At 54.1% G+C, this 22081-nt stretch overlaps 2 protein-coding genes and 1 long non-coding RNA gene across 4 annotated transcripts; 2 read left to right on the top strand and 1 right to left on the bottom strand.

The window, feature by feature from the left end:
- The first annotated feature begins 133 nt into the window (after window positions 1-133).
- EBI3 (Epstein-Barr virus induced 3) lies at window positions 134-6699 on the top strand. 2 transcript variants are annotated; one of them, XM_037824100.1, is made up of 5 exons: window positions 640-866; window positions 1522-1645; window positions 2800-2975; window positions 4440-4597; window positions 6268-6699. In XM_037824100.1, the coding sequence occupies exons 1-5, from the start codon at window positions 800-802 to the stop codon at window positions 6460-6462; spliced, it is 720 nt and encodes a 239-aa protein (XP_037680028.1). In that variant the 5' UTR covers window positions 640-799; the 3' UTR covers window positions 6463-6699. The 2 variants fall into 2 exon arrangements, with proteins under 2 accessions (XP_037680029.1, XP_037680028.1); XM_037824101.1 differs by lacking the exons at window positions 2800-2975; window positions 4440-4597; window positions 6268-6699 and having other exon boundaries at window positions 134-866; window positions 1522-2793.
- On the bottom strand, window positions 1531-7509 carry LOC119525392. The gene is made up of 3 exons (XR_005214958.1): window positions 6297-7509; window positions 3835-4000; window positions 1531-1823 (listed from the first exon to the last, which is right to left on the bottom strand). It is a non-coding gene; the product is annotated as an uncharacterized LOC119525392 (long non-coding RNA).
- YJU2 (YJU2 splicing factor homolog) lies at window positions 7298-21382 on the top strand. Its single transcript, XM_037824102.1, has 8 exons — window positions 7298-7397; window positions 9622-9722; window positions 11713-11857; window positions 14084-14218; window positions 16452-16633; window positions 17277-17397; window positions 19787-19928; window positions 21137-21382. Exons 1-8 carry the CDS (start codon window positions 7374-7376, stop codon window positions 21247-21249), a joined length of 963 nt encoding a protein of 320 aa, XP_037680030.1. The 5' UTR covers window positions 7298-7373; the 3' UTR covers window positions 21250-21382.
- Window positions 21383-22081: the final 699 nt, after the last annotated feature.

Genomic DNA, 22081 nt, shown 5'->3' on the forward strand with positions numbered 1-22081 from the left:
CAAGGCATTCACTGCCTCCGCGCAAAATATTGGGGTGTGTGCCTGGGGGCACCGAGAGCTCAGCCGTTGAGTAAAGAAAGCTGCAGGGCAGTATCTGTATAAAAATCCAAGTGACCCCCAAAAAAGGCCCCCCAAAAATTCCTTAGGGTTTGCCTTTGCACGGCTCATCACCTCACTTTCCTCGCTCTGAGCCCCCCGTCCCTTGGCAAATCCCCCCGAAAGCCCCTGGGGTTTCTTGGCTCTTTCCAGCTCAGGGAGGGGAGACGGGAGTCCCCGAGGGTGCCCAGCCTGCCCGTGGGGGTTTCCTCGGCTGCCCAGGGTGGGCCCCATGCCCCGCAGGTGCTGGCCTGCCCCTCTGTGTTTCCGTGTGTCTGTCCGTCCATCTCTCGGGCTGGCCTCTGGGTTGGTTCAGACACTGGTGACAGTGATGGTGGCACTGGGGCGCTGCCCCTTTGGGTGGCTTTCTTTCCTGCTGGGTCTGTGTGTCTGTCCCTGTCTCCTGTCTTTCTCCCCTGTCCCCTTCCTTCTCTGGCCCTCTCTCTCTTTCTCCATGTCATCTCCCCCCTCCCTGGGGGTTCCCCCTCCAGCCGGAGCCGGAAGGAAGGCAGGGGACAGGCCGTGCTGGGAAAGGCCACCGGGTCCCCGCCGCTTCCTTTTTCTCAGCCCCTTTCCCCTTCCCCTGAGCTGTGGGCTCCACCGTGACTCAGCCCCAGGGGAGGGGAGGGGAGGGAGGCCGGACCCTGCCCCGGGGCTCAGCTCCCCTCTCCAGGCAGATCCCAGCTCCCCTCCCTGGAGCAGCATGATCCCGAGACTGCTCCTGGCCCTCGCCCTCTGGGTGGGCTGCACGCCCTGCGGTGGAAGGGAAGGTGCGTGGGCCCCCGGGGCGGGGGGTGGTCCGGGCTCAGGATGGGGGGGGTGGGGGATCCCAGGCAGGGGGCAGGACCGCGACCTGCCACCCTAGGTCGTGTTTGGGCACGCGTGGGTTGGGGCGGAAGGGTGGTGGGGCCCGCCTGCTGGCAGGGCGGGGGTTTCCAGCCCATTGTACAGGTGGGGAAACGGAGGCAGGGAGCGGAAAAAGGAAAAAAAGATGCAGACACAGCTATGGATGTCGATACGGACTCGAATGTAGATACATGTTTTAATGGCAGGCTTTCGTTTCGGAATAGGAACCTATTCATGTCATTCAAAGCAAAATGTTCCAAAATGGGGTTCAGGGAAATGCACACCCCCCCCCACATGCGGACCCCCACCCCCCCGGGTCTCCTCTGTGGTTCCTTGGGCCTCAGTTTCCCCATCTGGCGAGTGGGCTAATAACTCCTGCTTTGGTGGGGTGTAGTGCAGGTGAGAGGTGATCTGGTGCCATTCATTCATTCATTCATTCATTCATCCCACAAACATTTATTAGGCACCAACTGTGTGCCTGCAGCGAGCTGGTGGCCTGGCAGGACAGCACACACGGTGGGGTCTCGGAGAGAATCGGGGGCTCACACACCTCTCTCTCCCCCCCACGGTGGCCCCCAGCTGCCCCCACGCCCCCCAGGGTGCGGTGCCAGGCCCCCAGGTACCCGGTCGCCGTGGACTGCTCCTGGACCCTGCCGCCAGCCCCGAATTCCACCGGGAACACGTCCTTCGTGGCCACCTACAGGTCAGAGAGCCTGGGCAGGGAGAGGGAAGGGCCTCGGGACGTCCTGGGCACTTGGTGGGAATTCCAGTACTCGGGGGCCACTGCCCCCAGCCTCGGGAGACATGGAGACTCGGGGTGTGGGGTCAGGAACCCGAGATCCTCAGAATTCTCCAGGAGTGCGGTGCAACGGAAACGGTTCCTAAAATTACACATTCCGAGTCACATATGACATTGTAACATTTTCTAGTAGCCACGTTAAAAAAGTAAAACAAAGGGGGGGGAATTAATTTACTTATTTTATCTAAATAAGATCTAAATATTCCAGATATGTATCATTTGATAGGATTTCATTTCGTGTTTATGATTATTTATCTATGTAGCCAATATTATAGTCTATATTAATATTATTTAATGGGGATATCTAACAGATTATCATTTCAACGTGTAATCAATATCGTAAAATTAGACATATTTAATTTTTAAATTACTGATGAAATAATATGGGTATTTGAAAGTCCTTGTGTTTTTTACACATACAGCACATTTTAACTCAGTTGCTAAATTTTCATTGGAAATACTTGAGCTGTAATTAGACCTTGTAAAATTTGCAGTTGAAGTAGAGTTGCACATCCAAGTGTTCTGAAAAACTTTTCCAAGTTTTCCAGTGGCTAAATCAAGTATCATCTGTTAAAATTTAAATTAGATCAAACTGTATTAAATTAAGAAGTCGCACTCAGTGGTACTAGCCACATGCCAAGTGCTCAGTAGCCGCATATGTCCAGTGGCTCCCACGATGGCCAACACAGAACCTCGCAGAAAGTTCTATTGGGCGGCACCGACATTCTAAGTTCTAAAATCTTGGGGTCCCAGGAATCCAGAGAATCCAGTTCCAGAGCACACGAATCTGTAGACCTCTGGAATGTTGGGATTCTGAAGATGGAATGTTGTCATTCCAGAAACTTCTAAACTCTGAAAACCCGAGTGTTCACCCCATGGCTCGTGACCCCTGACCCTCGGTCACTGAGGCCTCTGGGCTGTTGGGGGTGAGCAGTGCCCCCAGGGTCACGTAGCCAGCTCCTGGCAGAGCCAAGCGCAGGCCCCAGCCCCTCGGCTCCCCGTCCGCTGTCCCCCCCACTGTGCCCCCAAACCCTCACCGCATCCCACCCTGTACCCAGGCTTGGGGTGGCCGCCCAGGAGAGCCGGCCCTGCCTCCAGCCATCACCGGAGGCCACCAGCTGTGCCATCCCCGACGTCCAGATGTTCTCCATGGTGCCCTACGTGCTCAACGTCACGGCCGTGCACGCCGGGGGGGTCAGCAGCACCCTCGTGCCCTTCATCGCCGAGCACATCAGTGAGTGGGAGGCAGGGGGTGGGGGGCGGGGGGCATCTTATCCCTGCTCCCCCCCCATCCCTGCTCCCCCCACCCCGCCTATCTCTCACCAACAGCCACCTCTCCTACCTGTCATCCGGTTCTGTCAGCTACAGCTTCACAATCTGTCCTGGATCTGTCTTCTGCCTCCTCCTGGTTCAGCCCCCATTGTCACCTGCCTGGACCAGCCTTGTTCCTTGGCTCCACCCTCATTCCAAGCCCCGCCCTGTTCCCTGGCTCCACTCTCATTCCAAGCCCCACCCTCTTCCCTGGCTCCGCCCTCATTCCAAGCCCCACCTCCTTCCCTGGCTCTGCCCTCATTCTAAGCCCCGCCCTGTTCCCTGGTTCTGCCCTCACCCCACACTCTGTCCTCTCCACAGCCTCCAGAGGGCGCCTGTGAGCCCCGAGTCAGGGCCCGTCCCTCCTCTGCCTACAACCCTCCATGGCTCCCATCTTCCTCAGGGGTGGGGGGGATCCCAAGTCCTCCCTGTGGCCCACCAGGCCCTGCACGCCCTGCCCTGTCCCCTCCCTGCCCTCCCATCCTCCTGCTCTCCCCATCGCTCCCTACGCTCCAGCCCCACGGGCCTCCTCGCTGCTCCTCCAACACACCAGGCCCGGTCCTGCCTCAGGGCCTTTGCACGGGCTGCTCCCCATTCCCAGAACACCCTTCCTTCAGACACCTCCCTCAGGTCTTTGGTCAAATTTCATGTCAGTGAGGCCTCCCCAAACACACTACTAAAAATCCCAAATCCGAACACACATTGCTGGTGGGACCGTAAAATGGTGCAGCCACTTTGGGAAATGGCCTGGCGGTTCCTCAAAAGCTTAAACTTGGACTTACCGTATGACCCAGCGATCCGGCTCCCAGGTAGCCACGTGAGAGAAATGCACACGTGCACACAAAGTCTTGTACGCAAATCTTCATAGCAACATTATTCTTAATAGCCGAAAGGTGGAACCAGCCCATCGACGGAGGAAAGGGTAAACAAATGCAATCTGGCCACACACTAGAATATGAAAGATCCAGAATAGGTAAATCCAGACAGAAAGCAGATTAGTGGTTGCCTAAGGCTTGGGTGAAGGAATAATGGGGACCGGCTGCTAACGCGATGAGGTTTCTTTCGGGGATGGTGAAAATGTTCCGGAACTAGAATATCCTTAGGGATATACTGAACTGAATTGAACACTTTCAAGGGGTGAAATTTATGGCATATGAATAATATCTCAACCCACTCCTCGCCTTGCACTTCCAAACTCTCCTCCCTGCTCTCTTTGATCTGATTTTTCTTCTTTCCTGTCTTCTCCCCTGGGAAAGTGTACGTTCTAGGAGGACAGGGGTTGGGTCTGTCTTGGTCACAGCTGCACCCCCTAAATACGTGTTGGTTGGATGAATGAATGAATGAATGAATGAATGGACCTGATGCCGGCCTCCTGCTTGTCCATCAGTCAAACCGGACCCTCCAGAAGACGTGCGCCTGAGCCCTGTGGCCGGGCAGTGGCTGCAAGTTCAATGGGAACCCCCCAGATCCTGGCCCTTCCCGGAGATCTTCTTGCTCAAATACCGGATCCGCTACAAGCACCACGGAGCTGCCCACTTCCGCCAGGTGAGGTGGGCGAGGGGCAGCCGGGAAAGGTGATTGGTACCCGGGCACATCACATGGAGGGCATAGCACAGAGGCCTGCAGGGGTGCTGGGGCTCGCACAGATCTCGGGGTTACTGGTACATAAAATAAAGGCAGCCCAGCCTCGCCACTCCTAGGTGTGAACCCCAAAGGACTGAAAGCAGGGACTCAAATACTTGCACAATAGCTAAAAGGGGGAAACAACCCAAGAGCCCCTCGACAGATGAATGGATAAATAACACGTGGCCTAGCCATACGAGGGAAAATTATTCAGCTGTAAAAAGAAGCGAAGGCTGGTACATGTTACAACGTAGATGAACCTTGAAGACATCATGTTGAGTGACAGAAGCCAGACACAGAAGGGCAAATACCATGTGAAATATCTAGAACAGGCAAATCCATAGAGAGAGGAAGTAGATTAGTGGTTGCGGGGGAGTGACTGCTAAGGGCTAAGGGGTGATGAAAATGTTTCTGAGCTACTGGTGTCGATTGCACAACCCGGTGACCGTCCTAAATGCCACCGAACTGTTCGCTTTAAAATGGTGAGCTTTACGGTATGTGAATTTCACACCTCAAATAAAAACAAAGAGATGTTTTACAAGTTTAAAAAAGAAAAAGCAAACCAAGGCAGGGTACCAGTGAGCACTGGAAGCGTTCAGCCGTGGACCAAGCAGCCTCGAATCTTGGCAAGGAAAAAAGCTGAGCCTTTGCAGGGTTTAGCCTTATGGCATTGTCCAACAGAACTTTCTAGAATGGTGGAAATGTCCCGTATATGTGTTGTCCAGGATGGTAGCCACCGGCTGCCACGTGTGGCTGCCGAGTGGCACTTGCAACGCAGGAACTGAATTTTACATTTTATTTCACTTCAGTTTCTGCAATTCCTTATTGCCACAAAAGTCACCCTTTATACTTTAAAAATGTATAATTCCATGGTTTCGAGTATACGTCTTAAGATTGTGCAACCATTAATTATGGTTATTAACTCATTAACAGCCATGCACAGCTACTGTCATGAGTCAATTACCATAATTAGTTGATAGGCACGTGCAGCTATTGTGCTTAATTAATTGCTTTAATTAATTCATTTCTGTGTTTACTCAATAGCCAGACGCTGCTACCATCTTGGACAGCTCAGATAGAGGGAGGGAGGGAAATAATTAGATCTGGAGTTACAGGGATCCCGCTGGTGGCTATGGAATGGTGGGAGGGGGTGCAGTGAGATGAGGGGGGGACCAGTAGGAGAAAATCAAGCTCTAGGAGGGAGAGGGGACAGAGAGGCTAAGGAGGGAGGGGGGTGTCGAGGAAGGGGGTTGCCAGCAGCTCTGGGTGGGGGACCCAGAGAGCAGGTTTGCTGGTGGGTGGGGGGGTCCTGGTGGGAGGGGCATCCCCAGGTGGGCGGAGCCTATGGCTTCCAGGAAGGGTTCCTGACAGGTGGCTCTGGATCCACGCCCTGAGAGGCAGAATGGTTAGGATTGGGAGGGAGAAGTGGGGTGTTGGGGAGATGCCTTGTAGGGAGTGTTGTGTAGGGTGGGCAGCGGGGCCTGGAGCAGGGAGCCCCGTTCACGGGCGCTGTACCTCGCTTCTCCCGATGGCGCAATGGCCCCTCCCAGCCTCCTCGTTCCAAGCCACCCGGCCCCCCTTTCTGCCCTCAGGTGAGACCCATCGAAGCCACTTCCTTCACCTTCAAAGCTCTGCGGCCCCGAGCCAGGTACTGCGTCCAGGTGTCTGCTCAGGACCTCACGGACTATGGCGAACCCAGCGACTGGAGCCTCCCGGCCGCTGCCCCTGTGACCCCGGGCAAGTCAGGGGGTCTTGCCAGCTCCCCCACAGAGGGGCTGGGGCCCTGACATCCACCCCACCCCGCCTGCCACCGTTGGAGGTGCAGACGGCATCAGGCTGACCCCGGCTTTGCTGCCAAGTTGCTGGACAACCTCCCAACGAGTGATTTCGCCTCTCTGAGCCTCAGTTTCCTGATCTGTGAAATGGGGATGCACTCCCTCCTTTGTCCGCAGGGCAGAGCTCTGTGAACCGTGAACGTGAGCTTTTTGAATCGTTTCATTAAAAAAGAATCTTGGTAAATGGAATGGATCCGTTTCCTCCTTTCATTCAACGGACGTGGGTGGAGACCTGGAGAGGACTCAGTCCTGGGCACGGCCGATCTCCACGCCCGTGGGGTCGGGGCTGGGCCGGTGGGTTGTGCAACCGTTAATTAATGGTTATTAACTCATTAGATCATAGATCCCAAGTCAATGAGATCACAGATCCCAAGTCTCTGTCCGTGGCTCGGGACAAGCATGGGGTGGTCGCGACAAGTGTAAGCCGTCATAGGGGCGCAAAGGACCGGGCCGGTGCCTGGGTTCCCGGAATCCATCAGCAGGGCAGGCGATCAACACTCCTTTTGTCATTTAAGAGGATGAACAACCCGGGGTGTCGCGACCGGCGGCCATGTCGCCTCCCGGCGGTTGTAACGAGCCGCTGCCGACCTCCGGGGGGCGCGGGGCCCTCCCCCAACGTCTCCAAACGCGAGAAGCGTCCCCGGAACCTTTGTGCCGCCCCACCCAGGTTGCAGCTCCGGAAGGACGGCTACAGGATCCGGCTCTTGACAGGCGGGGTGCTGAGCCAATGACGAAGCATACTGCGGATGCGGTAGCCAATCAGAGTGGCGAGAGGAAGTGACGTCAACGGAAGTACTTGGCCGGTCGTTAAATACCGAGCCTGAGCAGTTCTCCGGGGCTTGTGAGAAGAGTGGGAGGTCAAAATGTCGGAGCGAAAAGTTCTAAACGTAAGTGGTGGACGACGGGGGCTTTCTTCTCGGGGCGGGACGTCTCTGGGCTCCAGCAGAGACGGGCCTCTCACGCTCTCCTACTGGAATCCTTTCTCTTCTTCCCTGTGGGCGGGGCTTTCCCAGCGGCCTTCCGCGGGGCGGGGTTTCGGAAACCCCTCCCAATCAGCGTCCATTGGGGGTGGGGCTTCGCTAAGCCGCAAGCAACTCTGGGGGCGGAGCTTGAGATGTTTACACAGTCACTTACCCTGATTGGGTTTTTTGAAGGGTTTATCCAATCACATTCCTTGTGGGGCGGGTTTTTTAAAAAAAAAAAAACGCTGATGGCCTTGTCCTCTGCAGCCACTTCCAGGGGCGGAGCTCTCTTAAGTTCCTCCCTTTTCTGGTTTCTAACCAATCGTGGGCCTTGGAAAGGCGAGACTTTCCCAAGTTCTTTCATTCACGTGGCCGGGGATTCTCCCATTTGCTTCAACTTCTTCCAACACTGTTGAGGGAAAACGAGGACTCCTGGGGGTGGAGGAGGTTTCTGGAAGGCAGGATTCGGCTTCTGAGCCCCACACTCTCTTCCCAGGGTATATGCTCCCAGCAAGGTGTTGAGCCCCCTGATCTGGGAGTATGCAACTCCCAGATATCAGGATGGAGTAGAGAACAGACCCGTGGAGGGTTCCCGATAGGCAGAGTCCAGCCCCAGCCCTTGTGTGACAATTAGCATGAAAAGGCCTCGTGGCTGGAGAGTCGGGTTCAGGTGAGGCTGCATCCAGGAGCTCCTCTGTTTCCACTGTTTGCTGATAGATGCTTCCATATGCTGGGCCCCTAGCTCTCCTGATCAAGTCTTCGCAATGGTTCCTTATTAGGTTTTTCAATCAAGAAGAGACAAAAGCTCGATCAAAAGTTTTATTGTCCGGCCATGCACAGACAGGCTGAAGCCAAAGGATGACGACAACCGCAAGCCAAGGGATCAGTAGGGCTTATAAAGGATGGTTGGCGGAAAGTTCTTTGTCCAGGGCCAGGGAGGCTGGCAGGTTTAGGTTTGCAGTCTTTCAGTGGCTACTTTTGGGAAAGGGGGTAGTTGGCAGATTTCCGTTAGCTGGTTTGAGAGCCGGGACTTGGGAGCGGGAACCTTTAAAATTTTAAAAGTTCACGATTCCTAAGTCAGTGGCTGTGGCTTATTGTGGACCTGCAGGGTTCCTAGAACGGGGAGGGGCGGTGGCTTTATCAGAATTCCGAAGGGCAGGGATGGGGTGAGGGCCCAGGACCTAAACCTAACAGTCCTCTTGAATAGAAGCTTAGGTTCTCTCCACCCTTCAGTTTGGGAAACAGAGGTTCAGGGAGATAAAGGGGGGAGCCAGAGAGTGGAGGGGCCAATCTCAGGCCCCCTGACTCTGCAGTACACACTCCTAATCTCTGTACCACACCATGTCCCTGGGTTTGAATCCCAGTCCCGCCACTCACGCTGTGTGATCCCCAAGGAGCTCAGCCCTCCAGCTCTCCCCTTCTCTTCCGTAAAATGGGCACATTACTCGCTATCTGGTACAGCCATTGTAAGGAGGCTGTGAGAACCCAAAATGCTTTACACCCCGATTATCTGATGGAGTTATTTTTCCATGATCTGAACTCCTCCCTGCTTCTCCCACCTCGAACTCCCATGCAGAAAAGATTTAATGTAACAGATCGGAGGATGCTGTTCACAGAGGCTGGCATCTGGGAACTTGGAGTTGGGGAGGGTTCCATCATCCTGGTGGATAAGAGGGAGTGTGCTGTTTCTAAACTGTTTCTGCCCCCAACGTGGTTTAGGCTGAGCATTGACTGTCCTTCTGGGGGTCTGGAACTCGGGCCCGTGCCAGGCAGAGTTGCCCACCTGACAGGCCCCAATAAAAGCCCTGGGCACTGAGTTTCTACCGAATTTCCCTAATCTACAACATTTCACATGTGCTGTCACATCTCGTCGCTGGAGGAATTGAGGAATTAAGCACATCCTGTGCCTGGTCTCCCCCGGAATTGGCCCCACACAACTGTTTCCCTTGCTGATTTTGCTTTGTATCCTTGGGTATAATAAATCTGAGCCGTGAGCATGACTGTATGCTGAGCCCTGGGATCCTCCTAGCAAATCGGCAAAACCAGGGTAGTCTCTGGGCCCCCCGACTTGGCTCCCCAAAGCCCCTTCCCTCTGTCCATGGCCTGAGTCTGACAATAGCTCACCCTGACGCCTCCTTCTCCCCTGCAGAAATACTACCCGCCCGACTTTGACCCGTCGAAGATCCCCAAGCTCAAACTCCCCAAAGACCGGCAGTATGTGGTGCGGCTGATGGCCCCCTTCAACATGAGGTGAGTGGACCCTGCTGGCCCCCGCACCCTCGCACCACCCATGGCAGACAGACCCAGGTCCCGGCGTCCATGGAGGGGTGGCCCGGCCTGGTGCTCAGGCTAGTCAGCAGCCCTGGAGAAGCAGGCGACCGCTCTGAGTCTCGCTCTCCTCACCTCTCAGGACTAAATCCCCCAATCTCTGTAGAGCCCCCCGAGGTCTCGATCACAAGTTACCATGTGAGTAGAGAGTCAGAGCCCTGGGGGGGACCCTGTTCATACATTTCAGCTCCTCCCAATGCACCAAGTGCCTTCCTGCCGCAGGATCTTGGCACAAGCCAGAAACACCCCACCCTGTGCTCTCGCCGTAGCTGGCTCCTCTTCGTCTTCCAGATCCTGCCCAAGCCCCCCCCAGCTCGAAGAGGCCCCCCAGTCCCCCATCCGACCCCTCCAGTGTTCTCCCCATCATCCCCAGAGCTTGTTCTTCATAGCACTGTTTTTTTACCTTTATCAAAAAATTAAAAAACAAACAACAAACATTTTAAACAAAACAAAGCAAAGGAATAAGAAAAACAAATAACCTAAAATAGCTACTTTGCTTCCAACATGTTCCTACCCTACCCCCAAAAAATTAACCAACCATTATCAAACAAAGGCATAAGAAAAACCAAATAACGTAAAATAACTACATGGACGCTAATTAACTTTTTAATTAGCTTAGCTTTTTTTTTACTTTATCAAAAAATTAAAAAAAGTTCAAACAAAACAAAGGAATAGAAAAAACAAATAACCTAAAGTAACTGTATTGCTTCCAGCTTGGCCTTCCCATACCCCAAGAAAATTAACAAACCCTAACAAAACAAAGGAATAAGAAAAACAAATAACCTAAAATAACTACATTGCTTCCAACACGTTTCCACCATACCCCAAGAAAGTTTGCAAACCATAATCATTCTTGAGCATTCCCATAACTTTGAGATTACCCTCCATAGCTTATCTGTTCTTATTAGATTATCGTTCCCCCTTCACTAGTTGCTGTCTATTGCTAGGTCCCCTACATTCTACGTTATAAAATATTTATTTTATGTTTTTCACAGAGTTCACATTAGTGGTAACATACAATATCTCTCTTTCCGTGTCTGGCTTATTTCACTCAGAGTTATGCCTTCAGGGTTCATGTGGCACTTTGTAACAACTGTATCTTAGCCTGTTCTAAAACCCAGAATTTTTTACCTGTCTGAAACCGAATGCACCTAACAATCAAAGGCACTTTTGGTTCGATGGTACCCAGCCCTTGTTGAGGCCATGCTGACCTGTTGATGTTCTCTCTTTCCCCTTCATTCATTCATTTATTCATTCAACAAACATTCATTGGGCACCTGCTGTTTGTCAGGTAATACGCTGGGTGCCAGGGACCCTTGAGGACAAGACACAGTCCCTGTCCTCCTGGAGCCCTTGGTCTGACAGGGAGTGGAGATGATGAGAACTCAGGTGGATTCACACGAGGTGCTTGGGGAAGACCAAAATTGGGCAGGAGGGCGGGTGACTGGGTTGTCAGCAGGGAAGGGAGGGGGCGCTTGACCACGTGATGGGGAAATGTCAGAGAAGATGAGTGTGAATCTGGGATCTAAAGGATGACTGATGTCACAGCTGGGGGCCAAGGCTGGGTGGGAAGGGCCTGGGGGTGTTTGTAGGAACAGCCAGGAGCCTGGAGTGCCCCATTGGCACCAGACTTGCTTCTGGGAGCCTCACCTAGCAGGCTGGCTCTGGGGACAGGGGTGGCTGTATCCCAAGGAGGGGACGCTCCAGCTGAATCCCAAGCAGACGTCAACAAGGAGAAAAGCACAGCAGGCAGGGGGAATGGGCACCCATGGTGGGACAGGCCACCTCGACAGGAAGGGAGCTCCCCGTCACGGGAGGCGTACAAGCAGCCATCTCCCCAAATGCTGTAGCATCCTATCAGTGGAAGCCAGAGCACTGAGACGGCACAAATCCCTCCGCTTTGTCCCCCCAGGTGTAAGACATGCGGAGAATACATCTACAAGGGCAAAAAGTTCAACGCACGCAAAGAGACGGTGCAGGACGAGGTGTACCTGGGCCTGCCCATCTTCCGCTTCTACATCAAGTGCACACGCTGCCTGGCAGAGATCACCTTCAAGGTGGGGTGGCCGGCCAGGCCAGGGAGACCCCGGGGTCCCTGCTCAGGTGCCTCCCTCCAGGGAAACCACATTTCAGTTTGTTTCCAGGCAACAGACGAAGGGGAGGATGTTCATTGCAGTTATTTATAATAAGACAAAACACGAGGCGCAACCCAGACGTACAGTAACGGGGTTAGATGGACAGTCTCTTGTACAGTGGACTAGTAGATAGCCAATTTAAAAAGTCATGTTTTTACTCTTATTTGTTTTTGCTAGACTGGTACTGGGCATGTGGGGACAGGACAGAAAGAACTTACAGTCTTCTCTTCATATATTTCCATACTATTAGAATATTTTTTTGGCCATAAGCTTATTTTCTTTTATTAAAAACTAAGATTTAATTGAAAGAACCAGGTTTTATTTTTTAATTACATATTTTAATTATTTACTTTCTTTTATCAGTTTTATTGAGATAAAATTCACAAACAATAAAACCCACCCACTTAAAGAGTACAGTTCAGTGTTTTTAGTGTATTCACAGACGTTTCGCAGCTCACACTGCTGTCTAGTTCCGGAACGTGTTCATCACCCTGAAAAGAAGCCACGTCCCCGTTGGCAGTCACTGCCCACTCCTGTCACCACCGCCCCTTCCCTGACCGGTCTACCTTCTGTCACAAACGATTTGTCTGTTCGGACATTTCATATGAACGGAATCCTACGTTGTTTGTCCTTTCGTGTCTGGCTTCTTGCTCTCAACACGATGTCTTCCAGGTTCATCCGTGTTGTCTCCTGGATCAGGGCTTTTTTCCTTTTTACGGCCAAATGCTCCATTGCATGATGGACCACATTTTGTTTCTGCATTCAGGGTATTTGGGTTGTTTCCAGAAAATGAATTTTAACCTGATTTATAAACTGTGTGTTTGATTTACACATCAGTGAATACACATGAAGTTTTAAACATTTTTAAGACTGGAGGAAATACAGCAAAATGTTATAAATTGGCATCTCTGGTAGAAGGATTTTGGGTGATTAAGTAACTAGGATTAAGGTATTTATATATACCTATATTTCCAAGTGTATATACATGTAGTAAAAACAGAATTTAAACAGCACTTCTGGGAAAGGGTGGAATATTTGTCTTCCTGCTCCACGCTGCCCCACCAGCCCCAGTGCACGGGAGCAAACACTTTACCAGTTTCTGGGATGGTTCTCAGAGTTTCTCTGTACATATCGCTGTGCCTTCTGACACTAAGAACCCAGAGTTATGCAGGTTCACAGGTTCGGGGCACAGCCTCCAGCTGCTGGTTTTGGAATTCCCAGGGCACCCTCACTTCTAACCAACTGGCTCCAATTTGGGGGACCCCAAGACCTCCCCAGGTTCCTTAGCTCACTAGAACGACTCCCAGAACTCGGGAAAGCGCCGTGCTTACAATCACAGCCTTTTTATAGGCTAAGGGATCCAAATCAGATCCAGCCCAGAGAAGAGACACAGAGAGCGCAGCCTGGGGGGGGGACCCCACGGATAACAGAGACACCCCTGTCGTTCCTGAAAGCCCAAGGACTTGGGGTCAGAGGCCACCCAGATTCTTTATTACCTCAGGCACGCACACATAGGAACACTTTCTTCCCCTCTCTCTCTTTTCTCAATAATAAAATTTTTATTTTGGTAGAATTTTAGATCTATAGAACATTGACAAGGGTAGTTTGGAGAGTTCCTGCTGTCCCTGACCTCACTGGGGAACGTTTGCCCAAACTCGCAACCGACGTCAGTGCTCGACTGCTAATGAAACTCCGGATCATGCGCATTTCAGTTTTTTCACTGATGTCATGTTTTTCTCTTCCAGGCCTCACTGTTTTATAAAAACAAATAGAAACAAGCACAACATATACTTGAATGTGCATTCGATAATCAAGATGAAATTAAAAAAAAAAAAAAAGATACAAGGCACAACATGTGCAAAGGCTAGAGACTTCTCTTTGCGGAAATGTTGAGAGTTGGGAGGCCCAGAGCAGAGGGCAATGCATGGCAGGGAAGGGTCTTAAAACTACACGAAGGAGTCAGGCATTTCTGCAGAAGACAACGGGAGGTACTAGAAAGAGAGATACACACCCCCGCTAGATAAAACGATAAGACAAGAAAAAAATTAAAAAGGTCGAAGGATTTTAAAAGGGGCAGAAAATGTCTCAGAGTGCGGGGAGCTGCTTAGGAGAAGCTTCCGGCATCCACCAGTCCATCCTCCCCCGCAGACGGATCCTGAAAACACAGACTACACCATGGAGCATGGAGCCACGCGGAACTTCCAGGCTGAGAAGCTCCTGGAGGAGGAAGAGAAGAGGGTGCAGAAGGAGCGAGAGGATGAGGAGTTAAACAACCCCATGAAGGTGAGCCGGGTGTCGTGTGTGTGCACGTGTGTGTGCACATGTGTGGCGGTGGCAGTGCCCTGTCCTGTCGCAGGGGAGTGTGGGCGGCAGAACCTAAGACGTCCCCAAAGATCTAGGCCCCCGTGGCTCATGCCGTGCCCTGCAGGATCCCCAGACTGCGAACTGGAAGCATCTCGCTCCGGGGTTGGGTTCAGTTACGTGGCACAGTTGCCTTAAGAAGGGAGTTCCTCCACGTGGGTCCGATTTATCACCCGTACCCTTTAACCTGGGTGCAGAGTCAGAGATTGGGAAATCACAGGTATTTGAAGCAGCAGAGACTCCCGCTGGCCTGAAAGGAACAGCTGCCACGTGGTTCTGGGGCCTACGTGGCAGGGATCGGCTAGCTGCCGCTGGGGACTGAGAGCAGCCTCCAGGCAACAGCCAACGAAGAAACAGGGACCTGAGTCTGAGCTCAGCCAACAGCCTGAACGAGCTTAGACGAGAACCCCCAGCCTGAGGCAAGATGCTGTCCCTTGAGCTCAGCCACGCGAGACCCTGAACAGAGAACCCAGCCACGCCATACCAGATCCCTGACCCATAAAAACTGAGAATGTGCAAATTTGTGTCATTTTAAGCCACACAGTTAGGAGTACATTGTTACACAGCAATAGCTGACTGATACAGAGGGGCAGGAGCCTTCAGAATGGAAGGTGCTTTCTGCAGCCACCTGTCCCCCAGTTTTCTGACAAGGTCCCTCTTACCCATCAGGCCAGTGAGTATCAAGATGAGGAACCATAAAAGTTTTTAAAATTCTCTTGAACATGTCTTGACTGTGTGACTTTGGGCAAGTCATTTGGCCTCTCTGTGCCTCCATGTTGTCATCTGTAAAGTGGTTTTGATAACCAGTTCCTTCTCAGTTTTGGGGGAGGATTAAATTAGTCCACTCCCCAAACAGAGCCTGCCACATCATCAGTGCCCCAGAAATGTTGATATTATTATTGCTAGTCTGCAGAACACATTGTTTTTACCCCCCAGTGGACTTCTTGGTTGTCCTTAGAAATACTAGAGAGAACATGTGCCCTCCTCTCCTCCGTTTCTGGACTTTCACGTCTCTGCTAAGTGTGCATTTTCTGAGCCACATCAGAGCTGACCCAACATTTTCAACAGCCGTGCAGAGAAGTGGGAGGGAAAATGGGCCTCACAGAGGGTTTGCTATATGCCCGGAGCTGCCTCAGTGCTGCCCACATCTCCCTAGTCCCCCTTCGCCAGCAAGGGGTTATTAATCCAGTGTCAGTCAGCTGTTGCCGTGTAACAAGTTACCCCCAAACTTAGCAGCTTCAAAAACAGCAAACATTTATTATCTCACACAGCCAAAGAGGGTCAGAGATCCGGGAAGGGTTTGGCTGGGTGGGCCTGGCTCGGGGTCCCTCCGCGGGGTGGCGGTCACGTGGTCAGTGGGGCCGCATCAACGGAAGGCTCAGCCGCAGCTGGAGGGGCCACCTCCACGCTGGTTCACTCCCGTGGCTGGGGGCTGGGGGCCTCGGTTTCCCCACCACGTGGACTTCCCCGTGGCACTGCTCGACTGTCCTCACACCAGGGTGGGCGGCTTCCCCCAGAGCCAGTGACCCGAGAGAGAGCCGGGGGGACGCCGTCTTTAAGACTGACTCTCCTAAAGCCACAGGTTGTCACTTCTGTCATCTGCTGTTCATTAGAAACGGAAGCCCGGCCCACCCGCAAGAGAAGGGAATTAGCTCCACCTTTTAAAGGGCAGAGTGTCCAAGGATTTGTGACTGTACATTAAAACCGCCACCACTGCCATTCTTTGGGGGTAAAATAAAGCAAAGCCCCAAGGAACCTGCCAAGGCAGGATCACACCCTCACCTGCCTGGCTCCAGAGTCGCCTCTCAGAGCCTCAGTTTCCCGCTCTGTAAAACGAGGCTTGTGATGAGGATAAAACAAGATGCTATTTGGAAATGCCTTAGCCCGGCGTCTTGCACGCAGTCGGTGCTTCGTTATTTTCATTACTGAGAGATGGAGCGAGGCAGGGCCCCACCAGGCCCTGGGGTGCAGCCTCCAGCGTCCCTTCCCGTCCCTGCATCTGGGAAACGGGTACATGACGGGACCGGGCAGGAGGTCCCTGGGCAGGTGTCGTGAGTCGAGGCTCCAGGTTCGCGGGGAACCTCCGTTGCCCGGCAGGGAGCCATCGCCAGGTGGGATCCCGGCAGACCGAGCCCCGTGCCACCACCCCTACCAGGTGCTGGAGAACCGGACCAAGGACTCCAAGCTGGAGATGGAGGTTCTGGAGAACCTGCAGGAGCTCAAGGACCTGAACCAGCGGCAGGCGCACGTGGACTTCGAGGCCATGCTCCGGCAGCACCGGCTGTCCGAGGAGGAGCGGCAGAAGCGGGAGCAGGAGGAGGATGAGCGGGAGACGGCGTGAGTCCCAGGCCCTGGCCTGGCGGTGCTCCCAGGCCTGCCACATCCCTCCTGGAAGCTTCTCTCTGATTCCTCCTCTCCTGGTTCACTGACTCTCCTCCCTTTAGAGTTTGAGCTGTGGGGCCAGGGACTTTGTCCAGCTTCTCCTGCATCCCCAGGGCCTAGAACATTCTTGAGCATGTAGTAGGTGCTCAGTGGGCACCTAATGGGTGCAGAGGTCATCGTGAGAATGAATAACAGGGCCAGGAACCAGCATTTTTATGCCTTTCCTGGGTGCCCGGCACTGTTCTGACGCCCTCCCTCACCACCAGCCCTGGAGGTTGGTGGGAACATCATGACAGACGGACAAGGAGACAGATGGACAAGGAGACAGAGGCCTGGGAGGCCCCGGAACCACCCCAGGGCCACGCAGACAGGCTGGTTCCGGCATCCGAGCACCTAACCAGTTCCTTGTCCTCAGCAGACGATAAGAAGGGGGGGACGTGTGTGACGCCACCCCTTTCCTGCTTGCAAGGGTCTGGAAAGGGCTGCGGGGTCAGCACCCTCCCAGGGGACCAGGCCCCTCGCTGGGGCACTAGGGGAGAGCCAGGCCCTGTCCCCCGGTCGGATGTGTGTCCCCAGGCACCCATGTTCCATCCCACAGAGCTTTGGTGGAAGCAGCTAGAAAACGGCGCTTGCTGAGGGACTCTGACTCGGAGGATGAGGCCGCTCCCGCCACACCCCGCCCAGCCACCCGGCCCAGCCCCACTGCCATCCTGGACGAGGTGAGTGGGTGCCCACCTCCCCACTTACCCTCACGTCCGGCAGGGACCCGTGAACCCAGGGTCGGCTTAGCTGCTTCCCACAGAGCCAGACGGTACATGCTGTCGGCTTTGCAGGCTGGAGGGTCCTTCCCGCAACTGCTCGGTTCTGTCCTGGTCACGTGAAATCAGCCATAGGTGACACATAAGCAAATGGGCATAGCCGCGTGCCAGGAAAACCTCGTTTATAAAGACAGACGCCGGGCCCCGCTAGTCTGTCGTTTGCCAACCCCCGAGTAAGCTGCCGAAACAGGGAGACCCCCAAATTCATGGAAGTTTATCTTTTAGTCCCAGGATGACTGTCCAGGACTTCTGGGCACTTCAGGCCCCTTCCAGCTCCTTGCTCTGCCCATCCCTGGTTTGTCGCCTCCAGATCTGTGGTCACAGCTGGCTGGGAGCACCCCCGGGGAGGCGGGTCTGGAGTCTTCTCACACCCCAGGGGCTGGAACTTAGTCACATGGCCACACCTGGCTGCAAAGGGGCTGGGAGGTGTGGCCTCTGGCCGGGCAGCCCAGGGCCCAGCTCTGAATCTTACTAGGAAGAAGGGGAGAAGGGTGGCCCCGTGGTGTCAGGAGCCCGGGAACCTCCCTGCCCGACCGTCACTAGGACAAAGCCCTCGTCACGAGGCATTTCAGTGCTGCAGCGTCTGCATCCCAACCGGTGGAGGGGGTAAGGGGTGGAGGGGAGGGTATTTAGGGGCACCTTCCCCCCACAACTCAGCCTAAACTTCTAGTTCCATCCCATTGGCCAGGACTTAACCACCTGACCTCATCCAGCTGCAAAGGTCATTGGGAAATGTAGTTTTTTCTGGAGGCATTGCTGGTCCAGCTAAGAACTCCATAACCGTTAGAAGGGAGCTCTCGAGCTCTCACTTTTAATCTTTTGATGTAGAACCAAGACCTTTTTCGTAAGGATAGGGCCCCTGCTTGAGGTTCTCACGCTGGCTTTCTTGCATAAACCCCCCTGGATTACATTGTTTACTATTTCCTTTTTTTTTTTTTTTCTTGAAGTAAAGCAAGAGACTGAAGCCATTTTCAAAGCGATCTGACCTTTTCTAGTTACCATTTTTCCCATTTTTAGTTCTTGGACTTATACCTACTGTGGTAACAGGTCATTTTGCTTTGTTTTTACACAATATTCCTTTGTCGGGCCTTTTTAAAACCTTTGCCTTAACTTTCATAGAAACCGCATCTCCCTTTTCATGCCTCTCCTTCCTTGGTTTGTTCATACGATGATGAGCACAATTGGCACAAACTGGGTTTGGGAACATCTAGATCTGTGTAATTCTCAGCTCCGGGCCTGCCGTGGGAGGCTGTGATGGTGCCTGACAAAGGGCTGGGATGAGAAAGCATCTGCTGTCTTTGCTAGTCTCCCACCCCCTCCCCTCCATCCACGGCTGCAGCTGCACCAGCCTCCTCACCACCCTCCACGCACCAGCTCAGTCCCGCTCAGCAGCCTTGGCCTCGCCGTTCCCTCTCCTCAGATCTCTTGTTAATGCCCCCTCGGCATCCTCTTGTCAGCTTACCTGTCCATCTCTTTAACTAAAGACCTTCTCAGATCACCATATCAGTGGTGGCCACTCCCTCCCCTTAGGCTTTCACTGCACTTATCAAGACAGACGTTGTCCCGATTATTTAGTGACTTGTGCACCATCTCTCTTTGCCCCCCACCCCACAGATGGGGGCTTGTAATCCAGGGCTTTCCAGTTTCCCCATTTATAACCTAAAGCAGATAAACGGGTCCCTTCTGGTGCTGTGGAGAGCTAGAGGCAGTGCTTAACCCCTTCCTGCCTCCCCTTAGCTAGTCCCCGAAGCAGATGCCTCCGTTTCCACCCATTCGCTCAAACACATCAGATGAGCACCTGCTGTGCGCCGACAACTGTTTGCAGCCCCGCGGACAAGGCAGCAAACTAGCCAGGGAGGCGGCCGAGCTTGGGAAATGGATCGTAAGGCAGTAGAGGGGACGTGGGTGGGATATACAGCGTGACCTTGAGCTGCAACCAAAGGCCTCAAGGGCAGGGTCGCTTGAGCTGGGCAGGGAAGGATGAAAGCCGAGTAGGAGTTCCCCAAGTGAGGCCAGGGGGAAGGGGGCCTTCCAGGTGAAGAGAGTGGCCTGGACAAAGGCGAGAAGCCATGGCGGGATTTAGAGAGCATGGACAAGGAGCAGGTGGCTCAAGTACCAGCCTGAGGGCAATGGGGAGCCATGGTAGAGTTTAGAGCAGGGGAGTGACTTGGTCAGGGGAAAAGGGAGGCGATCAAAGACCCCCTGACGGCTGGTTCAGCGGGCGGCTGGGGTTAGGGAGGAGGCGGCTCTGGGGCAGCCCCCTCACCCCTGGCCCCCCATGACCCCACAGGCCCCGAAGGCCAAGAGGAAGGCGGAGAGCTGGGAGCAGAGCATCGGCCTTGGCCGTGGGCCCCAGCTGTCAGACCTGGTCGTGGTGAGGAGGATGGACCCGAACCGCAGCACTGGGCAGGGCCAGGCCACACCTGCCCCAGGTGAGTGTCCCCCAGGTCCCGGCTGAGCGCAATACCTGTGGCGGCCACTGGGGGCAGCAGTGCCCCCCTCTGCCATTCAGGGCCCTTCAGAGGATGGGGGGAGGTGTCCCCCCAACTCCAGCTAGGGGAGCGGGAGTAGAGTCCTTGTTTCTTTCTCTTGTCTGCTTGATTTTTTTTTTTAAATTACATAAGGAGCACGTGCTTTTTTTTTTATATTAACTTTATCAAAAAATATTTTTTAAAAAATTCCCAAACAAAACAAACAAATAAGAAAAACAAATATCCTGAAATAACTTCATTACTTCCAATATGCTCCTGACGTACCACAAGAAAATTAACGAACCATAGTCATTCCCGAGCATTCCCACATCATTAAGATCACCTTCAACATCTTATCTGTGCCTGTTTTTAAAACCCAAGTCACACAGAAGTGCGTAAAATAAAATATCAAGTCCCCATCGTCCATTGTCAGCAAACAACCTCCCACCCTGTCTCCCGGGGGTCTCCATCTCGGTTGCCGTGTATCCGTGTGAGCCACCTGGGACTCCTCGTGCCAGGCTCGGGAGGTGGGGATCAGAGTGGGGGTCAGTGTAGAGGGTCCTCCAAACCTCCGCTCACTCGCTGGCCTCGTGGCCTCAGTTGGGGTGCGTTACTGCCCGGGCCTCAGTGTCCTGCTCTGTAACATGGGGAGAATTCTGGAGCCGCCTCCTGGAGGGTTTGTGGTGTTCAGTGAGCCGATCCCCGCCAGCCGGTTGCGGTGGGTCCCGGCACGGACGGAGCCTTGGTCGTCAGTGTGGTACAGTCCCCGTTTGTGTGACGGGGAGAACGTGGCCGAGAGAAGTGAAGTCAGGGTGCAGGGACGGGGACTAGGATTTATGCCCCTTCATCACCATGGCCTGTGGTTAAATTTTGGGGTTTGCAGCAGCTTCTGTTTTCTGCTGTCGTAAACAGACCGGGGGCACCCCGGCACAGGTACCTCTGCCCACTTGGGCAGGGGGTTTCCACAGGTCAGTTTTCAGGTGCAGAGCTTCCAGGTTGGGGGGGCAGGTGGGTGTAAAGCCCCCTGTCCACCCCGGGCCTCGCAGATCAGCAAGCAGAAACAGCTGACCCCACTCTCTCAACTTATCTTGGGATCTGCCCCCCCAGACCTGCCCAGAGGTGGACTGCAGGGCCACGGCGTGGGGGGCTGACTCCCGCCTCTCCCCCAGGCACCCCGCAGAACGGGAAGGCGGCCGACCCTGCGCCCCAGATGCCCGGCTCCTCCTCCCTGAGCCAGCTGGGTGCGTACTCGGACAGCGAGGACAGCAGCAGCAGCAACTGATCTCAGGTCAGGGGTCACAGGGACAGCTCCGGCCGCGTCGGAGTGGACAGGCTGCCCCCACCAGCCTTCCAGGACCCCGGGACCCGGCCCTCCCGTGCCACCCCTGGCACCGCGTTCAGACAGGCAACATCCAGAAGCCACTGGCCGGGACTCGTGGGTCCTCGCCTGGACGGCCTCGGTGCTTGGGCCCCGTCCCTTCCCTCCACAGAGCTGTCCGGAACCAAGGAAAGAGCTGCTGCGACAGCCTGCGCCGAGTTGGCCGAAACTCTGGGAACTCATTTGCCCACTGCTTTGCGGTTTGACGAAGTCAAAGTCAAAGCGTCAGCGAGGCAAACCTGTCACCCTGGCTCAGCGGTGGCCGCCCGCGGTCCTCGGGACTCCTTGGCTTTCCCGTCTCAGGGCCGGGTGCCCTCCTTTCCCTCCCAGGTTCTGCGGACCCGGCCTTCCAGCTCTCCCCCGTGGCTTTCTCTTACTCTGGCTTCCGGTGTCTTCTCTTTTAAGGCCTCCACGAATCCAGATTAAAACCTCCCTGACTCAGCTGGGCCACACCGTGACTAAAAATGACACCTTCCAGAGGGCCTGGCTCCACTGGGCTCACACACACAGTGATGTGGATTAAGATGAAGACCTTGTCCGTGTTGGGGCACATAATTCAACCCAGTGCACCCCCAAACTGGCCCTGGCACCTGCTCTCTGCCGGCGTCCGCAGGGGGGCTGCGGGGTGAGGCCTCTGCTGGCGTGAATTCTTGTATTATCCCACAGATATTTATACTTGCCTCCCGTGGGCACCGAGCTTAGGAACCAGGCACATGGGATTTGGCCATGAATAGAA

Source organism: Choloepus didactylus (assembly GCF_015220235.1).
Source record: "Choloepus didactylus isolate mChoDid1 chromosome 25 unlocalized genomic scaffold, mChoDid1.pri SUPER_25_unloc1, whole genome shotgun sequence".
NCBI classification, from domain to species: Eukaryota; Metazoa; Chordata; class Mammalia; order Pilosa; family Megalonychidae; genus Choloepus; species Choloepus didactylus.

Excerpts from the sequence above, each read along its gene's own strand:
- EBI3 (XM_037824101.1), top strand. The coding sequence starts at position 329 with ATGCCCCGCAGGTGCTGGCCTGCCCCTCTGTGTTTCCGTGTGTCTGTC. Across the intron at positions 867-1,521 it reads GCCCTGCGGTGGAAGGGAAG|CTGCCCCCACGCCCCCCAGG; the intron begins GTGCGTGGGCCC and ends GGTGGCCCCCAG.
- YJU2 (XM_037824102.1), top strand. The coding sequence starts at position 7,374 with ATGTCGGAGCGAAAAGTTCTAAAC. Across the intron at positions 16,634-17,276 it reads GAGGATGAGCGGGAGACGGC|AGCTTTGGTGGAAGCAGCTA; the intron begins GTGAGTCCCAGG and ends TCCATCCCACAG. Across the intron at positions 19,929-21,136 it reads CCAGGCCACACCTGCCCCAG|GCACCCCGCAGAACGGGAAG; the intron begins GTGAGTGTCCCC and ends CCTCTCCCCCAG.